This window comes from Lynx canadensis, chromosome D4 (assembly GCF_007474595.2).
Source record: "Lynx canadensis isolate LIC74 chromosome D4, mLynCan4.pri.v2, whole genome shotgun sequence".
NCBI lineage: Eukaryota > Metazoa > Chordata > Mammalia > Carnivora > Felidae > Lynx > Lynx canadensis.
Window position 1 is genome coordinate 93,379,301 of NC_044315.2, and position 24,942 is coordinate 93,404,242.

The 24,942-nt window shown below is 53.5% G+C and overlaps 1 protein-coding gene and 1 long non-coding RNA gene across 2 annotated transcripts; both read left to right on the plus strand.

Moving 5' to 3' along the window:
• The first annotated feature begins 862 nt into the window (after window positions 1-862).
• Window positions 863-3,657, plus strand: TOR4A (torsin family 4 member A). Its single transcript, XM_030293142.1, has 2 exons — window positions 863-1,444; window positions 2,166-3,657. The coding sequence occupies exon 2, from the start codon at window positions 2,203-2,205 to the stop codon at window positions 3,451-3,453; it is 1,251 nt and encodes a 416-aa protein (XP_030149002.1). The 5' UTR covers window positions 863-1,444; window positions 2,166-2,202; the 3' UTR covers window positions 3,454-3,657.
• Window positions 3,658-19,401: 15,744 nt separating this feature from the next.
• Window positions 19,402-22,322, plus strand: LOC115499467. The gene is made up of 2 exons (XR_003964168.1): window positions 19,402-19,562; window positions 21,274-22,322. It is a non-coding gene; the product is annotated as an uncharacterized LOC115499467 (long non-coding RNA).
• Window positions 22,323-24,942: the final 2,620 nt, after the last annotated feature.

Here is a 24,942-nt window from a genome sequence, read left to right on the forward strand (position 1 = left end):
GGTGGGTAGGGGGCCCAAGGCCGCACGCACCTGCCCCGCACAGAGGAGGGCAGCCGGTCCTGGGAGCCGGGCCCCAGGGCTGGATGGGCGGATGTAGAGAAGCAGTGACCCTGCCCGAGGGCACCAGACTGAAGGGCAGGCAGGAACATGCATCACCAGAGGCCTGGGAATCCCATATTCTGGAGACCATGGGAACTCTCCGGCCCGTGACCAACACTTCCCTGATGCACGACGTGCCTGGTGCCACTGTGAGGCGAAGAAGAGTTAGGAGAGGGGACAGAGGCAGTGTGGGCGCAAAGGGAGGCTAAGGGGGTGAGGTCGAGGGACCACAGGCAGGACGGCCGAAGGGCTCGGGAACTGAGGGAGGCAGCACCAGACTAGCCGGACTGCTTGATGGGCCCAGTCTTAGGGAGGGCTGCAGACGGGTCTGGGCCCAGGAGAGGTGCTTCTGGGCCTGGAAGGGCCCAGCTCCGTCGGTCAGAATGAGAAGAGCAGAAGGTCATTCAGGAAGGCCGACTGTGCAGAGATGGGACTAGGGCGGGGGGCATGGCCACACAAGCCCCCACCTGCCACTTCTTTGCCTAAGTCCTTTGTTCTTGGTAAATTGTTGTTGGTAAATTTGCTCCCTGACCAGGACCCTGAGCTACACATGGGGGTCTAACCCCAGGGCTAGAATTTCTGTTCCAGTGTGTTATCCTTGGGATGGGAGGGCTCTAGGCTGGGGGGGGGGGGGGTTGCAGGGGAAGAGGAGAGGGAGATGGGATGGAGCCCTAGTCCCTGGGAGGGGAGGAGGGGAGAACGAAATGACCCCAGGTTGGGGTCGGGAGGGGAGGGGAGGGAGGTGGGGGAGAGGGGAATAGGAAGGGACTGGGGGCACCCAGCTGGGCAGAGGGGCCCGGCCCACCCTCTCTGCTCTTGCCCTACTCCGCTCCATGTGGGGGATCAGGTGCCAGTGCCCCTGGGGAGGCAGGGGTTCCTTGGAAGCTAGACTGAGATGCAGGAGTCCGTGGGATCTCTGGGGAGGGGATGCCCCAAGCCTTGCCAGGTGACCTGGGCCTGGACAGCCAGGAGGGCTGCAGCAGGGCTGAGGAGGGTAGGTGACCTGATGGCCAGCCAGGGGACCTGGGCCAGCCAGCCAGGCTCTCCGTCTGGCGCCTCCATCCAGCCTAAGTCCCGCCCACTTGCCACACCCCTGACTCACTTCCTTTGCACAGAAGCGGAAACCTCCCCAGAGTTTCCTCCCGACCTAAGGCTCCCGGGACCTGCAGGTGCTGCTACCCCTCCAGGCCTGAACTTGCCAGCCAGGCCCCTGACCCCATCGGGACCCTCGACAGGAAGCTGGTATTTTCTGTGTCCTGAGTTGCGGCCTCAGCATCTGGCCTCTGCAGGGGGCTGCCCTTGGTGGGCTGGGGGCCAGCAGGAACTTAACCTGACTCAGCTGCAGGTATGGGGTGGGTTGGAGACCAGGGCATCAGTCCTTTCTTCAGCTCTGTCTCCTCAATGGCCCTTTTCCTCCTCTGGCTCTTGTCTCTGCACCCCACCCTACTAGTGTCTGGGGGTTCTCTGCTGCCACTCCATGTGTGTTCACTGGGGTGCAGGGAGGATCCCTGTTTTGGGGGTGTGGGGGGTGGGAGGCCTGGGCCCATTCTCAAAAGCAGAAGTTCCTGATCGACCCCCCCCCCCCCAAGTGTTCTTAAGTGCACGGGGGAATGTCTCTGGATTCTGGCGGTGCCAGGGTCCCTGCTCCCCTTGGTTCCCACTTGGGATTCAGAGAGCCCCTGGCGCCTGGCAGGCCGAGCTGCGGGCGGGGCGGGCGGGAGGGAGGGATGGGCAGCGGGGCCGGGCCTTGACCCTTCTTTACCCCTAATCGGCGCCAGCTAGCACCGACTTCTCCAGGAAGCCGGGTGGTTGCCCGATAAGCTGCGCCCTCCCCGCGCCGCCACTTCCTCAAGGCCCGCGGCTGTTCCTGGGAGGACCCGAGAGATTTGCATGGGGCCCTGCGGGGAGCCGCTTCCTGGTCAGCCGGGCGAGGCCGGCACCAGGAGTCACCCTTCCCCCGCGCTCCGCACTCCCTGGGGACCTCCCAGAGGAGGGACGTCGCTCCAGGGAAGGGTCCCAGTCGGCCATGCCGACGTCTGGAGACCCTCCCCATCTTCCTGTTGCAGGGAGGGCGACCTGCATGCGGAGCGCCGCCCCTGCGCCATGGACAGCGGCCAGCCCAGTCTGGAGGCCGCGGGCCCCGGCGTCCCCCGCCCGAGCGTGATCGCGCCGCTGCGCGCAGTGGTCCGTCTGCGCCGCCGCGTGTGCCTCCTGCGCAAGCGGCGCCCCCAGCCGCCCGGCTCGGGGTCGGCTTCCGCGCCCGGGGCGCCGCACGCTGACCCGGACCAGCCCCGGTTCTTCACCTTCGACGGCCCGGAGCCGCCGTCCAGGACGCCGCGCAAGAGGCGCCGACGCAGCCGTGTGGTGCTCTACCCGGAGACCTCGCGCAAGTACCGGCCTCACGCGGAGCGCCGCAGCCGCGCGCAGCGCTGCCTCCTGCTGCTCGTGGCCATCGTGGGCTTCCAGGTGCTCAACGCCATCGAGAACCTGGACGATAACGCGCAGCGCTACGACCTCGACGGGCTGGAGAAGGCGCTGCAGCGCGCCGTGTTCGGGCAGCCGGCCGCCGTGGGGCGCATCGTGGCGCTGCTGCGGGACTACCTGGCCACGCACGTGCACAGCCGCCCGCTGCTTCTGGCGCTGCACGGGCCCAGCGGCGTGGGCAAGAGCCACGTGGGCCGCCTGCTGGCGCGCCACTTCCGCGCGGTGCTTGAGGACGGCGCGCTCGTGCTGCAGTACCACGCGCGGCACCACTGCCCCAAGGCGCGCGCTGCGCAGGACTGCCGTGAGGAGCTGGCCCGGCTGGTGGCCGGCGTGGTGGAGCGGGCCGAAGCGGAGGAGAAGACCCCGCTCGTGGTGCTGGACGAGGCGGAGCTCCTGCCCCTGGCGCTGCTGGACGAGCTGCACGGCTTCCTGCAGCCGCAGCGCGCCCACCACTTCCACAACGCCATCTACGTGCTCCTCAGCAGCGCGGGCGGCGCGGAAATCACGCGCTTCGTGCTGCAGAACGCGTCCCGCGCGCTGCCCCCGCGCCCCGACGGCGCCCGCGGTGCTCACGGCGACTGGGATGCGGTGGCCGCCGTGCGGGCCGAGGAGGAGCTGCGCGCCGGCCTGCGGGCGCTCCTGGTCCGCGAGCACCCGCTGTGGCAGGCCGCGGCCATCGTGCCCCTGCTGCTGCTGGACAAGAGGGCCGTGGTCAACTGCTTCCGGGACGAGATGGCCGGGGAGGGCTTCTTCCCGGAGCAGGCCCGGGCCGAGCTCCTGGCCGCGCAGCTCAAGTACTACCGCGTGGCTGGCCGCGAGTTCGCCGTCACTGGCTGCAAGCAGGTGGTGGCCACCGTGAACCTCTTGTAGCAGGGGCCCGGCTGGACACGGCGGACGCTTGTGGGCACGAGGGGACATCTTGGGGACATCTCGGTCGTTGGTGGTAGTAGGAGGGAGGGGACCCTGTGGATTTGCCTGAGGCCCCTAATAAATCTGTTTATAGCCCCCACCGCCCTCCCTAACCCGTGGTTCACGCTGGGAGGCTGGTGGGGGTGGCTCCGCTCCGAGCCCCCACTTCGAGTCACAGTTCCCCCATCAGTGCCCCCAGTCTGCCACCTCCCGGCCCTAGCCCACATTCCTAAGCACCTGCTGTGTGCCCCTCATCGCAGGCATCGGTACCGAGGCTGTATGGCCTCAGAGAAAGTAGCTCCCAGGGTCACCTAGTTGGTCCCCTGCGGCTGGATATGGCTGCCGCAGCCATCAGACACACACACACACACACACACACACACACACTCTCTCTCTCTCTCTCTCTCTCTCTCAGTCCGCGCGGCACCCCCCTCCCCACCCTGTGGGACCAAAGTCCTGGGTGCTTCTCCAGCCAGGAGAATGGCACGGACTCCCCGGATTTCTCCCGGACTCTGGGGCCCAGGAGCTCCCTGGGAGGCAATAGGGGGGATGGGAGTCCACACACAATGAATTGATCCATTGGAATCCCCTGAACGCTCTGGAAGGTGGGGGGGATCTCGCGGTGCCAGCGGTAGATGGCAGGGCCCAAGTTGGGGGGGGGGGCGCTGACTTCTCCGATCCCCCTGCCCTGGCCACCAACTGGCTTCAGGTCGGTGACTGGGGGAGGCCTGTAGGTAGAGATCCTTTAGACTCGACCGCAGAGGTTTCCAGACCCCTGTCGCTTTTCGGGCGCGGTGGGCGTTGTTTGTGCGCGCGGGGGGGGGGGGTGCTCCTGGAGGGCGGCGGTCGCGTCCAAGCGACCCCCACTCGGTCTCGCAGCCCCGCGTCCCCCGCGCCCTGGGATGGCCTCAGTGCTGCCGCCCAGTGGCCGCTTGTGTCCGCCCGGGCCGCGGAGGTCGCGGGGGCGTGTCCCGCGTCTCCCTGTCGCCCGGGTCCTCGCAGCAGGCCCAGCTCATCCTGGAGGAGGGCACACACAGCCTGAGGGCCGGGGACACGTGCACACACGTCATCGGCGACCCCGGCCACGGCGAATCCCAAAGGGGGACCCGGGGAGCAGAGGGAAGGGCCCCGCAGAGGCGAAGCTCGAGTTGACTGGGCGCCGGGCTGTGCGGCAACCCCCCCCCCCCCCCCCCCCCCCGCGTCAGAGCTCAGCATGACTTCTGAGCCCCGCAGACCTCAGAATCATCCCAGGCCGGCTCCCCAAGGGCCCCGCGTGGCGGGAGCCCCCTCACCGCCCATTCATTCTGGCCCTGGGGGCCGTCTGCGGCCCTGGGCCAAGGTCAGCCCGAGGAGGGGGCGGGGGGGGGGCACGCTGGCCAGGTGCCGTGGACCTGCGGCCCCGCGCCCGGGAATCAAGGGCAGAATGGGGCCAGGCTGACCCGAGAGGCTCTGAGAACTGGCGGGAAGGGGGGAGGGGGGAGACGTTTGGGAAGCTTTGTTCCCCAAGGGGGTTGGGGGGGTGGCCAGCTCTGTCCACCAGACCCCACTTGCTGGGCAGCTGGGGACAGGAGCCCCATGTCTCTAAGGCCGAATATATGACAGGAGCCTGTGTCCAGTGCCGAGGTCCGAGGTCCCCCCGGACGCTCCTGCTTCCCGTGGGAGGAAGCAGCGCCTACAACGCAGCGACAGACTTTGAACTTCTCGCGACTTTGTTTTGTGCCTTCCAGTTGTCCTGCCTTTTTACACCTCGTTTATTTTTATTTGGGGGCAGTGGTCCCCCTGAGCACACGCCGTCCCATCTGTGTCCTCTCACTCAACCCTCCATACCAGACATTATGTTTATGTTTACTCTTTGTTGATGTTTAAATTTTATTTTGTTGACTTATTTATAAACCAGCTCCCTCTTTTCTCCATGCTCTGTAATTCCCATTCTGTGATAAATGGGTTCCTGCCGGACTGTTTCCAGGATGAGGGTCAGCACCACACTGTCCGGTGGCCCGTTAGTCTTTGGAAGTCATGACAGCTGCCGGGACATCTTCTTTGAAGTTATTTGACTCCTTCTTGGGCTTTTTTCCTTAGAACTTGATGTTGTCAGATTCTTGGGGAAACCTTTTAGGATTTGACTGGAACTGCACTGATTTAGAGATCAGCTTGGGGAATGGTGATCCCATGACAATGCCACGCTTTGTAGAAAGCCTGGCTTAACATATTTCAGTAGAGCTTTGTAACTTTCTGCGGACAGGTCTTGGTCATTTTTGTGAGATTTCTTTCTAAAGACCGTATCATTTTTGGTTGGTATTGTGAGGGGTTAATGTTGTATAATGCAACATGCATCTGGAAAAGTGTAGAAAGCAAAATATACATTCAAAGTTTTACCACAAAGCAAGCACCCATCCAGGTCAAGAAAAAGGACACAGCGAGGCTCCTAGAAACTCACCAGCTCCTCCTCCCCACCCCAGGCGATAAACACCCACCTTTCAACGTGATTACTGCCTTGTTTTCTTCATACTCGAACCACCTAACTTTACAACTCTAACCAGTCTGATTTGGTGTTTTTTTTTTTTTAATTTAAATGTTCTTATTTATTTTTCAGAGAGAGAGAGAGAGACAGAGCGCAAGTGGGGAGGGGCAGAGAGAGAGGGAGACACAGAATCCAAGGCTGCGAGCTGTCAGTGCAGAGCCCGACGTGGGGCTCGAACTCACAAACCGTGAGATCATGACCTGAGCCGCAGTTGGACAGTCAACCACCTGAGCCACCCAGGTGCCCCCGGGATGTCTTTTGAAGTGTAAAAGTTTTTAATTTTTATGAAGTCAAACTTACCAGGTGTTTTTTTTTTTTCATGGATTACAGCTTTGATGTCATATCTAAGAACTCCTTGCTTAACCCCAGATCATAAAGATTTTTCCCTATGCTTTATTCTACATGGTTTTAAGGTTTTAGCTCTTACATTTATTTAGGTCTATGAACCATTCTGAGCAAATTTTTATGTATGGTGTGAGATGACGATGGCCCAGCACCACTTACTGAAAAGCCCGTGCTTCCCCTGGTACGTTGCCTCGGCACCTGCGGCAGTCAAGGCTCCACCAGAGCGCCGGCGAGCATCAGTGGGAGGCGTCTGTAAGGGCAAAGGCGGGCGAGGACTCCGGCACCGCACCGCTTCCCAGAGGTGGAATTGGTTCTTCCCTGGAAGGCTCAGCTGTGCTAAATCTTTTCAACAGACTGAATCAGGCCCACCCAGGTCACATGAGATCACTTCTTTTACATAAAGTCAACGTATTTTGGACTTTAATCTCATCTACAAAATGCCTTCACAACAACATTTAACTTAAAACTAGATTAAGTTTTGTTTGAGTAACAGGGGACTGTAGCCTCGCCAAGTTGACACAGAAAACATCATAACACCTTTGTCAAAAATTAATTGGGCACAAAAATGAGTGTTTATTTCTGGACTCTCAGTTCTTTTCTGTTGATCTAAGTGTCTGTGCTTATACCAGAATCACATTCTTTTGATTTCTGTAGATTTATAGTTAGTTTTGATACTGGAAAGTGTGAGTCTTTCAACTTTGTTCTTAGTTTTCAATATTGTTTTGGCTGGGTCCTTTGCCCTTCCAGATAAATTTTAAGATCAGATTGCCAATTTCTGAAAAAAACAAAAAACAAAAAACAAAAACCAATTTCTATAGTTTGATACAAATCGCATTGACTCTAGCGATCAGTTTGGGGAGGACTGCCATCTTGATAATATTGAAGCTTCCAGGCCGTGGTCTTGGAGCCACTCAGGCTCCCGTCTTCAGTCCTGTCAGCACCGTGGCGTGGTTTCCACATAGTTTCCAGTGTGCAGGCCTTGCACTTCCTGTCTTCAGGGTATTCCTGAGTACGTTATTCTTTTTGGTGTCATTGCCAATGGAATGGTGTTACTGTTCTTTTCAAGCTCTTCATTGATGGCGTATAAAAATAAAATTGAATTTTGTTTAGTTTAGTTTTTTTTAATGTTTATTAATTTTTGAGAGAGAGAGACAGAGTGCTAGCGGGGGAGGGGCAGAGGGAGGGGGAGACACGGAATCGGAAGCAGGCTCCAGGCTCCGAGCTGTCAGCACAGAGCCCAATGTGGGGCTCGAACCCATGAACAGCGAGATCATGACCTGAACGGAAGTTGGACGCTTAACCAACTGAGCCCCCCAGGTACCCCCAAAATAAAATTGAATTTTGTGTATTGATCTTGGGTCCTATGACCCTGTGGAATTTGTTTTTGTTTTTGCTTTTGTGTTGTTTGTGGATTTTTTTCGGTACGGGTTCCTTTGGGTGCTCAACATATGGGACCACGTTTCTGCAAATAAAGGCAGGTTTACGTCTTCCTTCCCAATCTCTATGCCCTTTATTTCTGTTTCTTGCCTGATTGTACTGGCTGGAACTTCCTAGTACAATGTTGGCCAGAAGTGGCATTCCTGATCTTAGGGCGGAGCATCAAGTCTTTTGCTATTAATTAGGATGTTAGCTGTAGAACTTTCTGTAGTGCTCTTTGTTGGCATGGAACAGTCTCATTCTATCTGAGCGTTTAGAGTTTTTTTGAGTGAGTGTTGGATTTTGTCAAACGTTTACTTCACTTATTGAGAGGCTCATGCGGTTTATGTCCTTTATTCTATTTATTTTCAGATGTTAGACCAACCTTGAATTCCAGGGACAAATCCCATTTGGTCGTGGTATGTAAGCCTTTTTATACGCTGCTTGATTCGGTTTGCTAATGTCTTGTTGAGGACTTATGCATCTGTGTTTATGAGGGGTATTGGTATGAAGTTTTGCTTTCTTGTGATGTCTTTGTCTGACTTTGGTATCAGTATAATTGCTAGTTTTCTGTTAATGCCATAACGAGTTGCCACAAACTCAGTGGCTTGAGACAACACAAATGTATTCTCTTAGAGTTCTTCAGGTCACGAATCCAAATTGGGCCAGAGTAGGCTGAAATCAAGGTGTCAGCAACACTGCACTTCTTTCTGGAGGCTTCGGGAAAAGTTGCTTTCCTTGTGTCTTCTTGCTTCTATTTTTTAAAAATGTTTTAATTATTTTTGACAGAGGGAGCACAAGCAGGGGAGGGTCGGGGGGGGGGGACAGAGGAACTGAAATGGGCTCCACACTGACAAAAAATGAGCCCACGCGGGGCTCCAACACATGAACTGCAAGATCATGACCTGAGCCAGTAGGACACTTAACTGACTGAGCCACTCAGGTGCCCCTCAAGGTCTGTATTCTTTTTTTTTTTTTTTTAATTTTTTATCTTTATTTATTTATTTATTTTTTTAATATATGAAATTTATTGTCAAATTGGTTTCCATACAACACCCAGTGCTCATCCCAAAAGGTGCCCTCCTCAATACCCATCACCTACCCTCTCCTCCCTCCCACCCCCCATCAACCCTCAGTTTGTTCTCAGTTTTTAACAGTCTCTTATGCTTTGGCTCTCTCCCACTCTAACCTCTTTTTTTTTTTTTTTTCTTCCCCTCCCCCATGGGTTCCTGTTAAGTTTCTCAGGATCCACATAAGAGTGACACCATATGGCATCTGTCTTTCTCTGTATGGCTTATTTCACTTAGCATCACACTCTCCAGTTCCATCCACGTTGCTACAAAAGGCCATATTTCATTTTTTCTCATTGCCACGTAGTATTCCATTGTGTATATAAACCACAATTTCTTTATCCATTCATCAGTTGAAGGACATTTAGGCTCTTTCGTAATTGGGCTATTGTTGAGAGTGCTGCTATGAACATTGGGGTACAAGTGCCCCTATGCATCAGTACTCCTGTATCCCTTGGATAAATTCCTAGCAGTGCTATTGCTGGGTCATAGGGTAGGTCTATTTTTAATTTTCTGAGGAACCTCCACACTGCTTTCCAGAGCGGCTGCACCAATTTGCATTCCCACCAACAGTGCAAGAGGGTTCCCGTTTCTCCACATCCTCTCCAGCATCTATAGTCTCCTGATTTGTTCATTTTGGCCACTCTGACTGGCGTGAGGTGATACCTGAGTGTGGTTTTGATTTGTATTTCCCTGATAAGGAGCGACGCTGAACATCTTTTCATGTGCCTGTTGGCCATCCGGATGTCTTCTTTAGAGAAGTGTCTATTCATGTTTTCTGCCCATTTCTTCACTGGGTTATTTGTTTTTCGGGTGTGGAGTTTGGTGAGCTCTTTATAGATTTTGGATACTAGCCCTTTGTCCGATATGTCATTTGCAAATATCTTTTCCCATTCCGTTGGTTGCCTTTGAGTTTTGTTGGTTGTTTCCTTTGCTGTGCAGAAGCTTTTTATCTTCATAAGGTCCCAGTAATTCACTTTTGCTTTTAATTCCCTTGCCTTTGGGGATGTGTCGAGTAAGAGATTGCTACGGCTGAGGTCAGAGAGGTCTTTTCCTGCTTTCTCCTCTAAGGTTTTGATGGTTTCCTGTCTCACATTCAGGTCCTTTATCCATTTTGAGTTTATTTTTGTGAATGGTGTGAGAAAGTGGTCTAGTTTCAACCTTCTGCATGTTGCTGTCCAGTTCTCCCAGCACCATTTGTTAAAGAGGCTGTCTTTTTTCCATTGGATGTTCTTTCCTGCTTTGTCAAAGATGAGTTGGCCATACGTTTGTGGGTCAAGGTCTGTATTCTTAATTAAATATGCCAGTTCTGCGAGTCAGTTTTCATAATTCATGTTTTTCTAGGAATTTCCGGGAATTTATCCAATTCATGTAAATTGTCTAATTTTATTGACATAAAGTTTTTTTAGCATACCCTCATAACCCTTGTGAAAAAGATTGTTTCAGTTTGTGTTTATGACTTCTGTATGTACTCCCAGATTCTAGCCTTTCAGAGTCATTGAGCTATTTTAGGACTCTTTGTGAGTTGACATACATCTAAATTCTGTCTTTTCCGTTTCTTCAAAAACTGTAGGAAGTTTGATTCATATAACTTGACTACACTGAAGTGGTAGTTTACTTTGGGGCATATTGACATCTTGACAATATCACGTCTTCCAATCCATGAACATGGGATTTCTTTCCATTTATCTGGTACTTCTTTAATTTCTTTCAGCAGCATTTGTAGTTTTCAGCATATAAGTTCGATGGGTTTTGATGGATATGGAATTCTTGGGTGACAGTTTTCCTCTTGACACTTTAAAAATGTCATCCCACTAGGACACCTGGGTGGCTCAGTTGGTTAAGTGACTGATTTCAGCTCAGATCATGATCTCACAGTCCATGATTTGAGCCCCACATCGGACTCTGTGCAGACAGCTCAGAGCCTGGAACCTGCTTCAGATTCTGTGTCTCCCGCTCTCTCTGCTCCTCCCTTGCTCATACTCTGTCTCTGTCTCTCAAAAATAAACATAAAAAAAAAATTTTTTTTTTAATGTCATCCCACTGCCTACAAGTTTTCATTGTTTCTGACAAGAAGTCAGCTGTCACCACACTACATCCCAGTACAGAAGCCCTTCCACTCTTGTTGCCTTCAGGTTTTCTTTTCGACTTTCAACGTCTTCTGTCTGATATGTCTAGGTGTGGATCTCGTTGAGCTTCTTTGATGTAAAGATTAATAGTTTGCATCTAGTTTGGGAATTTGGGGCTGTTGTTTCTTCAGATATTTTTTCTTCCTTTGTCTTTTACCTCTCTTTCTGGGACTCCCATTATATACATTTTTATATTCCTGATAATGTCTCACAGGTCTCTAAGGCTCTGTTTATTTTTCTTCATTCCTTTTTAGCTTCTTCAGAGTGGATAATTTCTATTGATCTGTCTTCAAGTTCGATGATTATTTCTTCTGGCTTTTCTTTCTTTCTTTTTTTAAATGTTTATTTTGAGAGAGAGACAGAGAGAGAGAGAGGGAGGAAGAGAGAGAAAAGGAGAGGGCAAGAATCCCAAGCAGGCTCTGCACTGTCAGCTTAGAGCCCAACATGGGGCTCAATCTCACAGACTGTGAGATCATGACCTGAGCTGACATCAAGAATTGGAACTGAGCTGACTGAGCCACCCAGGTGCCCCTCTTCTGGCTTTTCAAGTCTGCTGTTGATCCCCTCGAGTGGATATTTTAAAAATAGACTTTATTGGGGCACCTGGGTGGCTCACTCAGTTAAGTGTCCAACTCTTGATTTCAGCTCAGGTCATGATCTCACGGTTCATGAGTTCGAGCCCCGCATCAAGCTCTGTGCTGACAGCTCAGAGCCTGGAGCCTGCTTTGGATTCTGTGTCTCCCTCTCTCTCTGCCCCTCCCCTGCTCACTGTCTGTCTTTCTCAAAAATAAACAAACAGGGGCGCCTGGGTGGCGCAGTCGGTTAAGCGTCCGACTTCAGCCAGGTCACGATCTCGCGGTCCGTGAGTTCGAGCCCCGCGTCGGGCTCTGGGCTGATGGCTCAGAGCCTGGAGCCTGTTTCCGATGCTGTGTCTCCCTCTCTCTCTGCCCCTCCCCCGTTCATGCTCTGTCTCTCTCTGTCCCAAAAATAAATAAACGTTGAAAAAAAAAATTAAAAAAAAAAAAATAAACAAACATTAAAAAAATAAAAAATAAATAAACTTTTTTTTTTTTTTTTTTTTTTTTTTTTTTTTTTTACAGCAGCTGTAGGTTCACAGCAAAATTGGAAGAATGTGGAGATTTCCTGTGGAACTCCTGTCCTCCCAGCTGTGAACATCCCCACCAGAGTAGTGCATTTGTTACAATCGGTGAACCTACATTGACAAGCCATTATCACTCAGACTCCCTAGTTTACATTAGCGTTCACTCCTGATGTTGTAATTCTGTGGATTTGGACAAATTTATAATGATACATAGCCACCATTATCATAAAGAGTGTTTTCACTGTCCTTGAAATCTTCTGTACCCCACAGACTTATCCTCTTTCCCTCCTAACTTCTGGAAACCACTGGTCTTGTTGTTGTTCCTGTGTTTTGCCTTCTCTGGGATGTCATATCATCGGAAGCATGCAGTCAGTATGTCACCTTTTCAGATCGACTCACTTCACCTACCAACATGCATTTAAAGTTCCTTCGTGTGTATTTGTGGCTTAAGAGCTCATTTCCTTTTAGTGCTGAATAGCATTCCATTCTTTGGACGTACCATGGTTTATCCGTTTACCTACTGGAGGACACCTTGGTGGCTTTCAAGTTTTGGCAATTATGAATAAACTATGGATCAGGCTGCTATAAATGTATGGGTGCAGGTTTTTGTGTGGACAGAAGTTTTCATCTAGTTTGAGCAGACACGGAGGAGCTGCCGGGTCACATGGTAAGAGCAGGTTTAGTTTTGCTAGAAACTGCCCAACTGTCATTTTTAGTGGCTGCACCGTGTTGCATGCCTGCCAGCGATGCGAGCTCCTGCTGGCCTGTGTCCTCGCCAGCATTTGATGTCAGGTTCCGGACTTTGCTCATTGCCATTGTGTGTAGTGGTGTCTTGTCTCATTTGCATTTCCCTGATGGCGTGTGATGTGGAGCCTTCTCCTGTGCTTACCGGCCATCCGTGTATCTTTATTCCGGCAGGTGTCAGCTCAGATCTTTTGCTCATTTTTTTTAACGTTTTATTTATTTTTGAGACAGAGAGAGACAGAGCATGAACGGGGGAGGGGCAGAGAGAGGGGGAGACACAGAATGGAAGCAGGCTCCAGGCTCCGAGCCGTCGGCCCAGAGCCCGACGCGGGGCTCGAACGCACGGACCGTGAGATCGTGACCTGAGCTGAAGTTGGACGCTCAACCGACTGAGCCACCCAGGCGCCCCTCTTTTGCTCATTTTTTAATCAGGTTGTTTGTTTTCTTGTTGAGCTTTGAGAATTATTTTCTTTAACCTTTTAAAAATTATTAATTTTTTTGAGAGAGAGGGAGTGCAAGTGGGGGAGAGGGGCAGAGAGAGAGAGAGAGAGAGAGAGAAACTTAAGGAGGCTCCGTGCTCAGTGCTCAGCACAGACCCTGATGGGCTCCACCCCACGACCCTGGGATCACGACCTGAGCCGAAATCAAGAGTCGGATGCTCAACTGACTGAGTCACCCAGGTGCCCCAAGCTTTAAGAATTCTTTGTATGTTTTAGATAAGAGGCCTTTATCAGATGTGTCTTTTGCAAACGTGTCCCCTATCTGTGGCTTGTCTTCTCATTCCCTTGACATTGCCTTTTAAGAAGAGAGGTTGTTCATGTTAATGAAATCTAGCCAATCATTTCTTTCTTTCATGAAACGTGCCTTTGATTTTGTATCTTAGGGGTGCCTGGGTGGCTCAGTCAGTTAAGCGTCTGACTTCGGCTCAGGTCATGATCTCGCGGTTTGTGGGTTCAGGCCCCGTGTCGGGCTCTGTGCTGATAGCTCAGAGCCTGGAGCCTGCTTCCGATTCTGTGTCTCCCTCTCTCTCTGCCCCTCCCCTGCTCGCACTCTGTCTCTCTCTCTCTCTCAAAAACAAACATAAAACAAAGTCACTGCCAAACCCAAGCTCATCTAGATTTCCTCCTTGCAGAAGGTTTATAGTTTTGCATTTTGCATTAAGGTGATCCATTTTCGGTTTATTTTTAATGAGGGGCATAAGGTCTGTTTCTGGATTAAGGTTTTGCGTGTGGACGTCCAGTCGTTTCAGCACCAGAATCTCCTGGACTTTTCATTCATTTGTTGTGCTTTTCAACTCCAGATGTTCCATTTAGTCCTCCTCCTCCCCCTCCTCCCCCTCCTCCCCCTCCTCCCCTCCCCCTCCTCCCCCTCCTCCCCTCCCCCTCCTCCCTCTCCTCCCCTCCCCCTCCTCCCCCTCCTCCCCCTCCTCCCCTCCCCTCCTCCCCCTCCTCCTCCTCCTCCCCTCCCCCTCCTCCCCCTCCTCCCCCTCCTCCCCTTCTCCTCCTTCTCCCCCTCCCCTCCTCCCCTCCTCCCCCTCCTCCCCTTCCTTCTCCTCCCCCTCCTCCTCCTCCTCCCCCTCCTCCCCCTCCTCCTCCTCCCCATCCCCTCCTCCCCCTCCTTCTCTTCCCCCTCCCCCTCCCCATCCTCCCCCCTCCTCCTCTTCCCCCTCCCCTCCTCCCCTCCTCCCCCTCCTCCCCTTCCTTCTCCTCCCCTTCCTCCTCCTCCTCCTCCTCCTCCTCCTCCTCCCCCTCCTCCCCCTCCTCCTTCTTCTCTGTCTTCCAATTCTTTACTACAAAAAAAAAAAACTATTGTTTTCAGTCTGTCTTGGAAGTTTTAGAGTCAAAGCATCTTCTCTTTTTGAAGAAGTGAAACGTTTTGCAGACAGAATGGAAAGTGATGGGAATCCACAGAGGAAATGGGAGGGGATCCTTTCCTTTGTGGATCAGATTGCATCTGGAAACATCAGTGGCTCGGATGAAGGAAGACATGGCAAGGTCCTCCTTAGAACGGCAGAGCGAGACAGGCTCTTGCAACCGTCAGAACGGGTGCATCTCGTTCTGTGATCGGAGCATCAACCGAACGGTTACCGGGCAGAAGACCCACTCCAGTCTCGTGTTTGGCCTCTCGCCACTTGAAAAGCAGTCCTTGAGAGACAAGTGGGAAAGGGAAGGTTGCTTTATTCAGGAAGCGGGCAACCTGGGAACGTGGCAGACCCACGCCCAAGGACCGTCTCCAACCGTCCAGGCGACGCTCGGGAAGGTGTGGCCAACGGTGAGGCGGCTGCACGCGGGAGAAGCTGGTGCTCGGCACTTAGTCATTTGTCGACGCGACTCCGAAAAGACTTGCTGGTGGCAGCGGTGGCTGCTTTCGGAAATGGTCAAGACGCGTCTTCTGGGAAAGTCTGGTCCTTCGTTCCTCACGGCCGGAGGTCTGCAGAACCCTGGGCGAAGCGGGTCAGTTCTGCTACGGACTGTGGGGCTTCGGCGGCAAAGCGAGGAGCGCCCAGCTGGGGGCCAGCTGGCCTGCCTTGGAAGCTGTCACAGATCCAACACGGGCGACGCTGGAGCGGAGCGTGCAACATCTCTCGCCCCAGACGACCTCTCGCGAAGCCTGACCGCCGCAGGCTGTCGCAGGGCCGGGCCGCCGTCTCCGTGCCGAGTTCCAGATGGAGGACGTTCAGCGGTGAGCGGGGCAGCCGCAGGCTTTCATGGGAGAACAGACGCCGTCCTTCCAGAAGGGGTCAGCACCGCTCAGGGAGAGAGGCTCACCGCTCGCCCGCACAGGAACCGCTCAGACTCCAGCCGCAGCCCGCTGCGCGTGGCTCTGGGTCTGGTCGGTGACCTTCTGCAGCTTCTGCTCTGAGACGCTCAGGAGAGAAGCCCGGGGTGCCCCGCGTCGGCTGACCACCTGGGTGTCTGAGCTGGGGCTCCACCCTCTTGCCGTGAGGCTGGCTGGGTCGCTGTAGTACCCCCGGATTTGCTTCTAAAAGTGATGGAATTGATGCACCTGAGAGAGTGTTGTGGGGACATTTTTCCAGGAATGTGCAAAATGCCCAGCACTTCTCTTTCAGAATGACCTTCAGAACCAGTGGCCCGTTCGTTTAAACACCTTCAGGGGCAGGAAGCTTCATCTTGTGAAGACGTGTTGTGCACGTGGTGAAATAACCCAGAGTCCCCCCAGGACCGAGTGGAGTGAGACGTTTTGGGACCAAGTCGTAAAGTTACGAGACTGATGTTCGCGTGTGTCTCAAAATGGTTTCGTTTACATCACTGGGACGCAAGTGTCACTCACTTCTCAAGATGTCCCGATTCACGGAAGCACCGTGCTCTCCGTGTCCTGCTGTCCACTGCGTGCTGGGCCTTCTACAAAATACCGAGATGACATCCTGAATCCCAGACCCATGGCAGGAAGGCGCCAAGTGCCCCTTCTTAGCAGATCTCTGTTTTTGTTAACAGTCTGCTTTACAACGTCTCACATAGTTAAAAGACATTTTTTCAATGTTTATTTATTTATTTTGAGAGAGAGAAAGAGGGAGAGAGTGCAAGTTGCGGGGGCAGTGGAGAGAGTGAGGGGGAAAGAAAATCTCAGTGCAGTCAGCAGACAGCCTGATGCAGGTTCAAAATCACGAACCATGAGATCATGACCTGAGCCGAAATCAAGAGTTGGACACTTAACTGACTGAGCCACTCAGGGGCCCCTAAAAGATATTATATATATATATATATTTTTTTTTAATTTTTAAAAAATTTATTTATTTATTTTGAGAGAGAGAGACAATGTACATGAGAGAGTGAGGAGCAGAGAGAGAGGAAGAGAGAGAGAAGTCCAAGCAGGCTCCACACTGTCAGCACATAGCCAGATGCAGGGTTCACACTCAGGAACCGTGAGATCACGACCTGAGCGGAAATCAAGAGTCTGATGCTATAACTGACTGAGCCACCGAGGCACCCCTTAATTTTTTTAGATGTTTGTTTGTTTATTTTAAAAATATTTTAAATGTTTATTTATTTTTAAGAGAGAGAGAGAACACGCACAGGGGAGGGACAGAGAGAGAGAGGGAGACACAGAATCTGAAACAGGCTCCAGGCTCTGAGCTGTTGGCACAGGGCCCAATCACTCCAGGGCTTGAACTCACAAACTAGATCATGACCTGAGCTGAAGGATGGAGCCACCCAGGTGCCCCTGGAAACTCTGTTTTTAGCATTTGAAGTAACCGCCAAGCGATTTTCCAAACACTTACACTGGCTGCTTGGAAGTCTATCTGCTAAATTCGACATCGGGACCCCCTCACAGTTCTTACTGTGTTCACCGTGCGTATGAATTGCACTTTCCTGTTTGTTTGCCTGTCTCCTAATATTTCCGTTTCAAACTGGACATTTTTGATAATACATTGTAGCCACGCTGGTTGATGATGGGACTTTTCCAGGTCACTTCAAAGGTGGCTGTCCCCCTCTGGCTGGTCCCACTCTGGTGTCAGTCCTGTGTGATGCAAACTGGGGACAGCCCCAGACCAAACACCACCGACTCCCACTTTCCTCTCAGAGATCTGAAGAAATGCTTCTCAATACCTTTTTTTTTTTTTTTTAAGATTTTATTTTTAAGTAATCTCTACAGCCAGCGTCGGGCTCGAACCTACAACCCTGAGATCGAGAGTCAATGCTCCACTGACTGAGCCAGCCGGGCACCCCTGCTTCTCAAAGTTTTTGATCAGTTTCCAGAGTCTAGAATTTTTGTTTTTATTGCTTTTTGAGGGACAGGATTTTTTGAGCTCCTCAGTCTACAATTCTGGAACTGTTGCCACCTTCTTCTTTCGTTTTGACTGTTGATTGAACTTTATTTATTTTTTTTTTTTAATTTTTTTTTCAACGTTTATTTATTTTTGGGACAGAGAGAGACAGAGCATGAACGGGGGAGGGGCAGAGAGAGAGGGAGACACAGAACCGGAAACAGGCTCCAGGCTCCGAGCCATCAGCCCAGAGCCCGACGCGGGGCTCGAACTCACGGACCGCGAGATTGTGACCTGGCTGAAGTCGGACGCTTAACCGACTGCGCCACCCACGCGCCCCTGATTGAACTTTATATAAGTGGAACCACACGTTTTGTTTTGTGTCTGGCTTCTTTATTCAGAATTGTGTTTGTGAGACCCACCCCTGGTGCAGCTTGCACTCTAGTCTCCATTGTCCTTACTGCAAACACTTTGTTCTAGGAATCGACCGCGTTCTGTGGATGGATATTTGATCCGTTTTTATTATTTCACTATTTTTGCTATTGTGAGTAATGTTGCCTTAAATATTTTTGCACGTATCTCCCACATCTCTGGGCACAGGTGACTCCACAACAGCTAGGGTACTGTTATGGGTTGAACTATGTCAGCCCCAAATTAATCTGGTGGAGTCTTGCCCCTCGGTACCTCCAGTCAGGTCTACTCGACCCCCACCCCCCCGGGATTGATTTGTGTGTGTGGCACAACTTGGGGTCAAATTTTAATGTTTCTGTTTTCTTCAAGTACTGAGCCAGGGCAGCTGTCATCCGTAGTCAGGTCTCGCGTGTATGTGACCCTCTTTCCAGACCCCGTTCAACTGCCCTGCTCTGCGTGTGCGCAGAGTTCGATGTGGGGCTGGAACTCGAGAACAAGGAGGTCGTGACCTGAGCCAAAATCAAGAGTCGGATGCTTAGCCGACTGAGCCCCCAGGCGCCCCTGCACCGGGGAGGTTTTGATTCGAATCCCGCTGAATACGTATGTCTTCCTCAGTAGGAGCTTAGCGTTTAAAATACCTCTCAGCAATGATTTATAGTTTTGCACGTCGAGAGATTACACATTTTTCTTAGATTTCTTTCCGAGTCATTTATATGATGTGATACTATGATAGTTAAAAGATTTTTGGTGTATATTTTCTAGTGTAAAAACAGACATATACTCATGAGTGCGTATCATGACTTGGTATTGTTACTTAAACATGTGATGACCGTTATTTTCTCATAGGTTTAAATATTGTTTCAAGACTCTTACGGAGTAACAGCACTGTATTATATGGCTGTACATCCTTCGTTGTTTTTATTGAAACTGAGGTATAATTAGCATATAGCCAGCCGTCAGGTCTCCAGTGTGCCTGCAGGTCTAGGAGCTGTGACAGGCTTGTACGTCTGTGGGGCCCACACCCTTGTCAAGATAGAGAACATTCTCTGAAAGTTCCTTGAGTCTGTCCCACTCCGGAGAAGCCACTTTCCACCATAGGTCAGTATTAACCATTACGGAACTTCGCAGAAATGGAATTTTATAAAGTTTGCTCTTTATGTCTGGCTTCCTGTGTTGAGCTACTTTTTGTTGTTGTTGTTGTTTTTATTTTTTATTATTTAAAAAAATTTTTTTTAATGTTTATTTATTTTTGAGACAGAGAGAGCATGAACCGGGGAGGGTCAGAGAGAGAGGGAGACACAGAATCTGAAACAGGTTCCAAGCTCTGAGCTGTCAGCACAGAGCCCGACGTGGGGCTCGAACTCACGGACCACGAGATCATGACCTGAGCCGAAGTCGGCCGCTTCACCGACTGAGCCACCCAGGCACCCCTGTTGTTGTTGTTTTAAGGTAAGTTCCGCACCCAGCATGGAGACCAACTCGGCTCTTGAACTCACAACCCTGAAATCAAGACCTGAGCGAGATCAAGAGGCTTAACTGCTTCCCCAAGTGAGCCACCCAGGCGCCCCTGAGCTACTGGTTTTGGAGTCCGTCTACACTGTTGCAAGTACCAGTGGTGTGTTCGTTCTTACTGTGGAGTAGCATCCCGTCACGTGAGTATCCTACCGTTTAAAAACTGGTTGATGGACGTTTGGATGGTTTGCGGTGTTTGGCCGAAGAGTGTAGCTTCTTTGGATATTCTTGTAGGTATTTGCGTCCACGTGTTTTTCTTCCTTTTGGGTCACAGGGTAGGCACGTATTTACCTCTGTGAGGAGCTGCCGGGCTGGTGTTCACGGCGGCTGTGCCTTTTTTACACCATTACACAGGCAGTGTAGACAGCGTCCAGTCGGCCCACACCCTCGCCAACACTGGGTGTTGTCAGGCTTTCACTTTCAGCCAATCCAGCTGCACGTAGTGCGTCTTGCTGTTTCAGTTCACGTTTCCCTGCTAACTGCAAGGCGGAGCCCTGGTCTGGCTTTGCCCGTTTTCAACCTTGGGGGCTTGCCTGGTTTGTAAGCGGCAGAAGTTCTGTATAGGATCCGGGTGGGAGCTGTTTCCTGGGTGTGTACGCCGTAGGGTTTGTTCCCAATGCGTGGATTACATTTTTATTTTCCTGATAGTATTTGTTTTAATTTTTATTTTTGTTGATGTTTATTTATGTTTGAGAGAGAGAGAGAGCAGAGTGCGAGTGGGGGAGGGGCAGAGAGAGGGAGACACAGAATCCGAGGCAGGCTCCGGGCTCCGAGCTGTCAGCACGGAGCCCCACGCGGGGCTCGAACCCACGGACCGTGAGATCATGACCTGAGCCGAAGGAGGACGCTCAACTGACTGAGCCACCCAGGCGCCCCCCCCGACCCCGTAACGATATTTTTAAAGTTTCATTTTCTAAACGTTAATGGATAGGATACAGAAACGCAATTGATTTTTGTATACCGACTGTACCCCATGACTGGCAGTTCACATATCGGGCCCTGTGAAGTGGGTACACAGCTTACTCTTATCTCTGGCAAAGGAAGAGCCCTGGGTCTCAAGCCCACACTCTTCGGTGCGTTGAGACGCACATTGTCCTGGGTAAGGCTGGCTCTGTGGACACTCTGGGGTTGGATTTTCAGTTCTTAGGGCTCCGTGTCTGGGAGGAGGAGACAAACTGTGACGGACACTGGCAATGCTGGGCCTGGGGCGGCGGGGGGGCGGGGGGGGGTGCGGGGTGGGCCTGTGCCCACCCTCCTCAGGGTTTTCTGCGGTGTCCTTGTGATGCCAGCACCTTTTATTGAGGACAGTCATTCTGTCGACGAAAAATTACCGTTGAGAGCTATCCTGTGTTTGGTGTGTTACCAGCCAGAGTTTTCTAGTGGAAACACACACACACACACACACACACAGAGAAAAAAAAGACCGACACCCATTATTGAAACATGCTGAGTTTCAAAAGCATTATGCCGAATGTCAGAAGCAACACCAAAAAAGTACATCCTGCACGAATCCTTTTCTATACGATTCTAGAACGGGCACAACTAATCCGTGGTGAGAGAAATCAGGTCGGCACGAATCTGGAGCTAGAGCTGGGGAGGAATTGACACGGGGTGGGGGGCATGGCAAAACTTTTTGGGGGTGATGGAAATACTGCATATTTTGATTATGGCATTAGTTATGTGGTGATGAACGTTGATCGGCACTTACCGCACTGTAAATGGCTGTATTTTATTGTGTGTAAATTATACCACAATAAAGTTGATTTTTAGGAATATAAATGATAAACCTAACGATTTTCTTTCAGCTTCAAATAAAATGAAAAGAAGCCAACCACCCAAAGACATCAGAGGAAGCCTTGAGAAGGAGTATTTTATTAACAACATGGCCTTGAGAATTCAAAGTGCTGGGTTACTTATTACTTTCCTCCAAGATAAGGGGGAGGGGGGTTGAGGCGAAGAGAACCCGGAAGAAGGGCATGCGGGGGGGGGGGGTGGGCAAAGGGCTAAGTTACATCTACATACATTTCTGTTCGCTCTGGGCTGCAGGGAGCAGAGGCTTCCCGGGGCCCTTCCTGAGCCTTGAGAGCAGAAAGTAGTTTAATTTCCTGATGGCTGCACGGCCTCGGATCGCCCACCTGCTCCGGCGCGTGCTGCTTGCCGCGGAAAACAGGCCCAGATCCGCGCACGCACTGCGGCAGGAGGCCAGCCTCGCGCCTGTCCTCTTTCTCCCGGGGGCGGAAGTCCCAGCGCAGCACGAGGCTGGTTTCTCCCGCGCTCAGGAGTGCCCCTCTGTTCTTTCTGCTCGGTCCATTGGTGGGTATTTTAATTCTTAGGACGGTTCGAAAGCACAGACTTCCAAACCTAGACTGTTGAGTGTGTTTGCAGACGGTTAGAACACGGCAGGGCAGAAAGCACAGACAATCCTGCCTGACAACTTGGGTGCCGACGTCTCCAAGGCAGGCACGGACTGCTACCTCCCCTCCCCTCCTCCAAATTAGCAGCCTTTCTTCCTCTAAGACCCCATCTTAACCTGGGCGACAGCGCTGAATAGAAACTACATTTCCCAGTCTCCTTTGCAGCGAGACTGGTCATGTGACTAGGTTTAGCCAATGAGACGTGAGCAGACGTGGCCGGAGCAACTCGTAGGAAGCGTGTCTGAAGAGAGGATCCGAATTCCAGTTCTTCCAGTGTGTCGGCTGGAATGTAGACTTGCTGGGCCGCCATTTGAGTCACGTGAACGATACGCCGCACAGCAGAACAATATCCGGGGAGCCTGGCCTCTAACAGCGCCGACCAGCCGGGGACCACCTACCCTGACTTCTCCTTTGAGAAATGCATCGTATTGTTTACACCACTGCTGTTTTGAATTTTGTCGTATCTTCTTGGAAAGCTTATGGGACGTTTTGGGCTTGGTTCCCTTAGGGGTTCTTGTCCACGGGGTACCAGTGAGGAGGCCCACAGACCTGCAGAGGTGGGTTGTATGCACTGGGGGAGCCCGCACCAGGTGTAAACCTGGTCTCCAGGTTCCAGCGCTGAGCGGGCGAGAGTTTGAGCAGAGAGTCTTTCCTGGCACGTGCTCAGCTTAACCGCTTCCTTTGGAGTGGGGTGGGGAGGGGAGACAGCAGGAAGAGTCTGCAACTGCCAATGCCAGCCTCTACCCGACCACCAGAGCCTTGCCCACTTCCCAGCCCCCTCTGCTGAGGCTGCAGGCTCCGTGCGGTGATCTGGTACCCGCCTCACCCAGCTCCATGCCTGGTCCTGTTGGTTCTGAGAGATGTGGCCTGCGGGTCCTGAAGTGTGACATGTGGTAGCCACAGGGCTTCCACAGATACTGGGTCCTGTGGACCATCCTTTCTTTGTGGCCCCAGCGCCCTGGAATGTCCTGTCTTCCCTATTCGGCCAAGTGGGGGGACGGGACACCACTGGCAAGCGCTTGATGAGGACCGCAACGGGCTCCCTTCCCCAGGCCCTGTCTCCTTCCCGGGACTGCAGCAGCCCGCAGCCGCTATGGGGTCAACGCACCTGACCCATCCTCAGACCCGGGGTGGGCTCCAGGGTGTTCTCAGCAGGCGGGGAAGGCGTGCGTGCGCGCGGCGAAAGGCCGGCGGGCTTCGTGTCTCCCTCGGACGCTGGGACCCCCCAGGCTCGTGGGCGTAGTGCCCGCCGCGGCCTCAGGGCGGCAGCACAGCCCGCGTCGCGCGGCCCTGGGCCGGCGCCCCCGCTGGTGCCGAGCCCGCCCTGGGACAGCTACCGCGCGGGACGCGCCACGCGAGAGTTACCGGGGACGCTGCCCGCCGTCCCCACTCGCGGGTTCTCGCCCGAGGCGGGGGACGCGGTCGAGAACCGGCAGGGGCGCATCGGGCGCCAAGAGCCAGGCTCGCGGGGTCCTCCCACCCCTCGTAGCCTCTCGAACTCAGGGTGGACGGTGGTCAGGGTCCCCGTCTCCCTCTCCGCCCCTTCCCCAGTCTCAACGAGACCCGGGATCCTCACGCACCGCCTGTGGGGGGCTACCCCGTACCCCTCTCTGTGTCCAACCATCCATTCCTGGGGTGGGGGGGGGTGCCAGATCCCTTCCAGTGGGAAGCGCACTGCAGTCCCCCTGTGCGCAGCAGTGTCTTCGGGACGCGGTGCCAGGCGCGGGGTGGGGGTGGGGGGGAACGACCTCCGAACGGTCCTAGGCCGTGACCCCAGAAAAGAGATGACAGCTGGTCTCTACCCCGCACATCCCGCGCCTGGAGAGTGGGTGCCCAGGGTGGGCTTTGAGTTGGGGGTGGCGGGGCAGCCCCCGTGCCCCCACCCTACTCCGGCCTTTGTGAGTGCCCACCCCCTCCCCCAGCCAGGGCCCCCACCGTCCATCGCATTCCCTCCCCCCCTCTCTGCCGAGCCCCCAGTCTCCCCACTCTGGTTTCCCCCCCCAGGCCCGTCCCCCCCCCCAGCCCGCCCCCCAGCTGCGCCATCCAGCGGGACTCCCCCACTGGCGCCTCTTGAGCTTCTGCTGCCCCCCCCACCCGCCCCCACCTCCCGGGCCCCCCAGCCTCCCCTTGCCCGCCGGTCCCCCACCTCCCTCCGCCCTCATTAGCATAGCAGCTGCTCGCCGAGCGGGGACCCGCTCGGAGGAAAGGGCAGAGGCCTTGAGAATGAATGGGGGCCACAGCTTCGGAGGGGGCAAGAGAAGAAAGACAGACAGACGCGCAGAGGGACGGCCGACATACAGCCAAGCAGAAGAATGAGCCCGACGGAGGGGAGGGAGTGTTGAAGGGGGGCGGGGAGCCCAGGCCCCAGAGGCGGAGCGTGCAGGGGGAGGGGGGGGAGGGCGGCCTCCAGAGACCCCGAGCCCCAGGAGGAGGCCTCGGGAGGAACTGTCTGGGAGGTTCCCAGACCTCCCAGGGCCCCCTGGCCTCCACGCCCTCACACCCCGGCCTCAGGCTTTGTTCCCCAGCTGCCCCCTGTGCCTGGCACCCCTGCTCTTCCAACAGCTTCCAGGTGGACACCGCCTCTTCTAGGCAGGCTCCTGTGAGGCGCTGGGAGGCACTTGGCCAAGCCAGCTGCCGGGCCCCTGTGTCATACCGGTCCTGTGCCACCCTTCGCTGAGCTGGGAGACGTTTGGGGGACACCGAGGGCAGCCCCTTCTCCTTCTCCTAACCCCCCTCCCTGGCCCTTGGCCCTTGGTCTGGCCTCCAGATCCTGCCCTCCCTCCTCTGGCAGGCTCTGTCCTGGCTCCCACGCCTGTTGACTTTAGACTTCACTCTTTCTGGCTGACCATTTTCCTGCATTTCCTGGTCTGTCTCTGGCATCCATTCCAACAGTAAACACTTCCTGTGTCTGGCTGGGGGCAGGTCAGGGAGACAGACAGTTGGACTGGAGCCGCCATCACTCCTGGCTGGGAGAGTGGGGCAGGCCCTGCCCCCGGACTCCTCCACCTTGGGTGTCCTGGGTGGTCCTGGCTGGGCCCCTCGCTTGGTCTCCACGTGCAT